Source organism: Cyprinodon variegatus, unplaced genomic scaffold (assembly GCF_000732505.1).
Source record: "Cyprinodon variegatus isolate N-32 unplaced genomic scaffold, C_variegatus-1.0 Scaffold29, whole genome shotgun sequence".
NCBI classification, from domain to species: domain Eukaryota; kingdom Metazoa; phylum Chordata; class Actinopteri; order Cyprinodontiformes; family Cyprinodontidae; genus Cyprinodon; species Cyprinodon variegatus.
In genome coordinates, this window is record NW_015150482.1 from 1728707 (window position 1) to 1735296 (window position 6590).

At 37.2% G+C, this 6590-nt stretch overlaps 1 protein-coding gene across 1 annotated transcript in view; it reads right to left on the reverse strand.

Moving 5' to 3' along the window:
- The window catches only part of LOC107100178 (metabotropic glutamate receptor 6-like), a 21318-nt gene extending 16426 nt beyond the window's left edge, over nucleotides 1-4892 (reverse strand). Inside the window, exons 1-2 of the mRNA XM_015398578.1 lie at nucleotides 4761-4892; nucleotides 2147-2739 (exon numbers count right to left, since the gene is read on the reverse strand). Coding sequence (XP_015254064.1) covers nucleotides 2147-2683 — 537 coding nt within the window. The 5' untranslated portion in view covers nucleotides 2684-2739; nucleotides 4761-4892. The remainder of the gene's footprint in view (nucleotides 1-2146; nucleotides 2740-4760) is intronic.
- Nucleotides 4893-6590: the final 1698 nt, after the last annotated feature.

Genomic DNA, 6590 nt, shown 5'->3' on the forward strand with positions numbered 1-6590 from the left:
TTTTCCTTCAAAAATAAGGACATTTAAATGTGACCCCAAACTTTTGAACGGTAGTGTATTTTCTTTTTTTCATGAGTAATAAAGTACATATTTACTTGTTTTTGTAGTAATACAAGTATTTTTAAGAGCTAAAACTTTTCTTTTAAATAGCTGCATATCGAATGAGATATGTGGTTTGACACACAAAAAAAAAAAAAAAATCAAACAGGACAGGTCTGTTGGAAGAGAAGAAAATCTTTGGGACTGACCTCACTTGCATGTAGGAGAATTTGATCAGGACCGTGGCAGAATGAGGCAGATTCAAATGCAAACGCTTTCCCAAAGGACTATATCAATAAAATTACAATTTTCTTAATTACTGCTATTGGTAAAGTCATAATTTGATTCAAAAACTTTACCTTTACCACAGTCTGCAGAAAGAATGTGACTGTATGAACTCTCTCACTCTCTCACGCGTTCTTTTTGCCTGGTGGAAACATCTTACTTTGTGGAGTTTCCTGCTTCACATTAAATACACAAATAACCAAGCTCTCTTTTCCTGCCTCCTTTGCAGTTTTTACACATGCAGGAATTAACCATAGCAATATTATTTATAATGATTTGATTTATTAAAGCATCATACACTATCACATGCTGCCCAGCTAATACAGACACAATACAACTACTATACAAAAAATGGAACACCAATAAAACAAATAGTATAATAATGATAATATAGGAGTAATAACAATAGTCGTCATCACAAAGATCTTAATGTATCAAATGCTAAAGTCTCCTGCACCCTGATTAACCATCTATAACCAGTTATGTGGTGTATTTCTGACTATAAGCCACTGCAGTGTGTGGGTATATGGATATCAGGAGGAAATACGCCATTTAGCTAAATGTACTCTTCCCAGATCATAAGTTAGTGTTATCCTAAATCGGCATCATGCTGCTGCTATCATGCTGGTTTTTCTTTTCCATCCATGACTCTTGAGCTGCTGAGAGGGGCTTAGAGGAGGGTGGGATCTTAAATGGGTCTACTGTATTTAACATCTGCCTTGTTTTCAAGCTGCTTCTCTTTGGCTGTTACCTCAGCATGCTCCCTGGGCTGCATGCTTCAACATGTGATATTCAGACATATAGAAAATATAATGGGAAATCATTGTTAAAGGTGGTAAAAAATAAAAGCATGTCAGTTTTCAGGTTTCTATTTTGAAAGAAAATGGTTTTGATTTTGACTCATGATGAGGCACCCTTTTTTTCCAAATCAAAATTAGATACATTGAAATGTGTGATTTTAGTGTGAAAATCAGGTCACATTAGTTCCTGGAAGCACTGTAGTCTGGTTCATATACTGAAAATGGTTCACATGTAACTAAGATTATAAATTTAAATGTGTAGGGTAAAAAAAAAAAAAATCTGTCATTGCTGATCAGACCTAATATACCTAGACTAAATGTACGTTTATATTAGAAGGCAGAAGAAAGATGTTAAAGTGACTTATCTTTAAGGCTGGTAGACTTAAACTAGGATTTTATATTTGGAACAGGCACATCTGTTTTTTGATGAAAAAAAAATACTTTTTCTTATGGCCTCAAATTAGTCTGCAGATAAATTAAATAGATCAACATCTGAAGATACAGACATTAGAAACCTGGTTACATTAAAAAAAATCTCTGGTCATTTCTTAATCAGTTATTATTCAATCTATTATAAACCCTATGATTAATTAAAATCATGGGGAAAAGCTCTTCCTAGTCAAATCAGGCGTTTTTCCCCGGCTTGGGAAGTGGGACAGGTTTTTAAAGTATGTATGTATGTATGTATGTATGCTTGGCTAAGCTTTAGAAATACCACAGAATTCTACCATTTCAAAGTGGTCTGAGTTTAGAGAAATTCATCTACAGCCCTGACTAAAATTGATTGATTGACTTTACTGATCTCACAGTGGAGAAATGTACTCGTTACATCAGCTCAAATAGTCATAAAGAAGAAAAAGGTGCCAAAGGAAGGAAAGGTGCATGGTGTATATACAGTATGTAAGTATGCAAATACCTGTTTTATCTTTCATAAACAGTTTATTCATCTGTGTCTGCCTACTTTTTACAAGAGGTGCAATACAAAAATTTCCCTTCATTAGAAAAGAAGGGTAAAATCTCACCGCAAACAGTCTGAGCACGTTGGCCACCATGATAGACACTGAGCTGCCTGATGCTCCGATCACACCGACCACCCTCTCTGGTTTGGGGATGATGGGGGGTTCTCCATTCGAGCAGCGCACATCTGAGTTGTCTTTCTGGATGAGGGCCTGGACGAAGGTGAGCGACTGCTCTAGGGCATAGGTGTCTCTGGAACATGTGTCCAAGATCCGGGCTCCAAGAGTGATGTTGGGCAGCAGGTCTGGGTCACTGTTGATCTGGTCCAGTGCATACAGCATGGCCTCCAGTCGATGGATTCCCTTTTCTCTCTTGATCTCACCACAGGGGACACCAGCAGGCCCTCTGGAGTGTACAGGGAAGAGCCCGCCCAGGGTGATGTCTCCCTCGATTTTGATGGATTGAGGCTGGGTATCCTGCTGTGCTAGTGAAACAGGGCTGAAGCCCACCAGCAGGACCCAAAGAACATAAAGCCTTCGATGGTATTTAAACAACAAACTGAGACAGCAGAACAGGTGGTATGAAGAGGCCTCTGATACCATGATGATGACCAGCAGAGGTACTGACAGCACCAGGCCACTTCTTCTACCTTTGGCACCTGAGGACAGAAAACAGGAACAGTTCAGATGATCTAATCTCTTTATTTAATGATTGAAATAATCAAGGCGCAGACAAATGGCTGCTGACCTTAACCCTTGTTAAGGACCTTGTGAAGTATTCATTCTATAGAAAGTTGTATCACATTAAGACCTACTTTCATGTATTTTTCTGTGATTTTAGCTCATAATTGTCGGGTAAATGTCTGAGTAATGGATGCTTTTCGAAATTACTTGCCACATTTGGTGATACATTTTGTGGTCCACAACTAATTGTTGTTGTGACAACAGATTCCCCCAATAGAACCGAGGATCTCTGCAACTTCTTCAAAGAAACCTGGTGCGGCAGGCTGCTCATCCAATTCATGCTGACCTGGTCCAGTATATCGGTTTGGATGGACAACCATGTCTTGCAGTTGTGCCACAGTCTTTACACTCTTGGATGATGGATTTAAAGGATTTAACAGCTCTGTGAAATCCATTGCTTAGGATTTTTTCTACATGCATGCTTTAAATGTCTCCACAGCTTCTCTGTTGGGTTGTATTCTGTGTTTCTGGGCCTTCGTACTACTGTTTGTTCCCCATTGTCTTCTAACAAAGCTCTGAGGCATTTACAGGACAGGTGCACTTATTCTAAACTTAGATTGAGCAGATATTATTTACTATTTAGGCTACATCTTATTTAGAGGGAACAAAATAAAGGAAATACAAATGTAGACATATTTTTAGATTCCAGTAGGAAAAGTATATCAACTACTAGACTACTATGGTCTTATCTGTTTATCTGACAGATTTGGTCTGTCAGATAAACACCCGATGAAATACAGCAAGTTTATTTGGCGATAAAATACCATAATCATAAAACTGAATGAATACCATAAAATGATCTACCAAAGTACTGTAGAAGATCTGTGTTCAGACACACACATCATTACAGTTACAAGAAACACTGAGTACTCTAAGATGGTCTCAGTTTTTTTTAAACTAATACAAATCTAACTCTAAACAGGCCCCTGATGGGCACCTCATTAATATCATCCCTGCAGCTAAATAGGGTGACTTCTGTTTTCTGCAGCAAGGACTCAAATATTAGTCACTACAGGGAGAAAGATGCAGTAATAATGTAAATCTTTTCCACTGTGATCAGAATCTCAGATCCAAGCAAACATTTGACGAAGACACCAAAAGATGAAAGCTACGGTACCAAAAAAAGTCAAGTTGTGACCCATAACTTGGATACAGCTTTAAATCTTTGTGTTAAGCTGAAAGCTGGTTTTCACAAACATCGTCAGGTTAACTTTCAGAGTGCAAATGGTGACTAAGGCCTGCTACTAAGGTGAATTTTCTCAAGGCCAAGGCAGTGAGGATTTTAGAGTTTTAGTTATAGATTACAGCATAATTAAACTAAAACATTTAATTCCGAACAAATGGTATTGAGAGATTTTAACCTAACTTTTGGCACTGCTGAATTCAGGAGCTGTGATTATGTGGTTCTATAATGTTAAGAACTAAACCTTTTTTGTGATTTACCAAAAAGTACATTTGAAAATAAGCTGAGGAATGAGGCGTTTTTTTAGAAAAAATTTAAAATGACACGGGTTGAATGTTGGAAGCTTTTATCATGAAGAGCAGAAAGCAGATGATGGAAAACCTTATAAATTTTGCAAAACCAGAAAACATAATGTAACTTGTCAGACCATTTCATGCCTCAAAAGTCAAACCAGGTTAATTATATGTTCATGAGAAGTACAGAGAAAATCCACAGTTATCTGAGAAGCTTGGAGCTTTTTCAGATTACTCTTCATTCCAAGAAGATTTGAAACCATTAAACCTCTCCAGATTTCAATTGTAATAATGCCATCACATTTTGCATGAATGCCTTTTTTTTTTGCATATTTAAATTTAGCGGAAATACTTTGTGCATTGAAATGCAGGGAGCTGAAAGAGGCAGCAATGGAATGAAACTCTCCCTTTCAAATGATAACATCAAAGACAAAGTGTACAAAGTAAAGAAATATCTTACCTTCCCATTGTTCATGGACCAGTCTGTGTTTTATCCATCACTTGAATTTCTGCAGGCAGGCCTCCAAGCATGGTCCAGATATAATGAACTAAACCTAGACCTAAGGCTCAGTAATCTCTGCTTTGAACAATTAGGAAACAACTAAAATCATGTTTTAAAAAAGAACCTGATTTAATTTTAAAAGACTAAATAAAGAAGTCTCTTATGACTTTAGGGTATAGTATCCTGGCATAAGCAGAGAGAAAGTGCAACATTACAGCATGAGAGTCTACAAATCATAGCCAAATCCCTTAAAAGCTCTCCCTTTCTGCCGTTCTTTTTTCAGTCGTGCGCATCTCAGTCCAGTGCAGTCACTCCTCCCTCCCTCTCTGTGGTGAACCCTTGCCTCGCTCGCTCTCTATGCGCACTAATGGCCTCAGATTGGGATTATCATGCAGCCGTCTGTGAAGAAAGCACTAGGTGGACAAGCTCAGACTTTTTTTCTCATTCATTCAGCTGCAGCAAAAACCCTCCTCCCGCTCCATCACTTTGAGAGATTAGATGAGCAGCGATTTGCTCTTACACATAGGCACAACGACAACCCACATCCACTCACTATCACAACCCTGTCAACACATAAACAATGCCAGAACATATCAGAGCCAGAACATTTTTTGCACTATAGATTGTAACTAGACTAGGTTTGCAATTGATCTCAGATTATGCTCGCAGATAGAATTAATAAACATGCCTCTTAGAGCATCCAACCTTGACACTTAAATGTATTTTGTAAACATCTTACTACCCAGTTGATCTTTTGCACATTTTATCAATTTTTGACCAGACCATACAAATGTGCTTTATTTATATGATACACCAACATATGGTGATACATTTGGCTCACAAGCAAAAACTAATCTCAACCAAAAATAAATAAATTGCGGTTAAATCTTGTGGAATTGTAGTGAAATATAAATAGTTTTTTTTTCTTTAAATGGAATATATATATATATTTTTTAAAAAGGTTTGTCAAATAACTGTTTTTTATTTAAATGATTAAATGTTTTCTCACGAAAAGAAAAGGTTATTTGCAAAAAATAACGTTACAGAAATATTCTGTTACGATTTGCAGACTTTTCTCAGCTCTATGTTACCTGAAGATTTTTGAGCGTTGGGAAGATGAAGATCCTGGATGTGGCCTAAAGACAAACGACGTAAGATGTGCCCCTACTAGTCAGTGCTGACTGAAGCTAAAAGATTTTTATTTTTTTGAAAGCATGACTTCACAAAAATATATGTATCATTACCATAATAAAAGTTTTGGCCACAATTACAAAAAAAATATTCAATTACAATTACAGAATAACAAATATATTGTTTTCTAGTGGGATACATTTTTATTTGATTGAATAATATTGAGACACATTTATCTCCATACAAATACATTATTTAACATAAGAATTAAAAATGAAATAAGTTTTAATAAACTCTAAGGAACTGAGCTGCTCATAGTCAAGTCTAACAGATTTCCTTGCCCTGCATCCATCTTCCCCGTTACTTTGACCAGCTTACTGGAAAAAGAGAAGCATGATACTGATGCCTCCTTGTTTCACTGAGGTCACAGTTAGCTTAGGCTGTTGTGTGGAATTAGTTTTCTCCCACATATGATACATATGTTTTTCCTGTATAGAAAAAATTTTAAATGTGCTTTTAGAGAGCATGATTTGGTGGGGCAGTGGTTAGCGCACACGACCCATATATGAAGGCCTTTGTCCTCAACAAGGGCGACCCAGGTTTGAATCCGACCTGTGGTCCTTTCCCAAATGTCTCTCCCCTGTCTCTCATACCCCC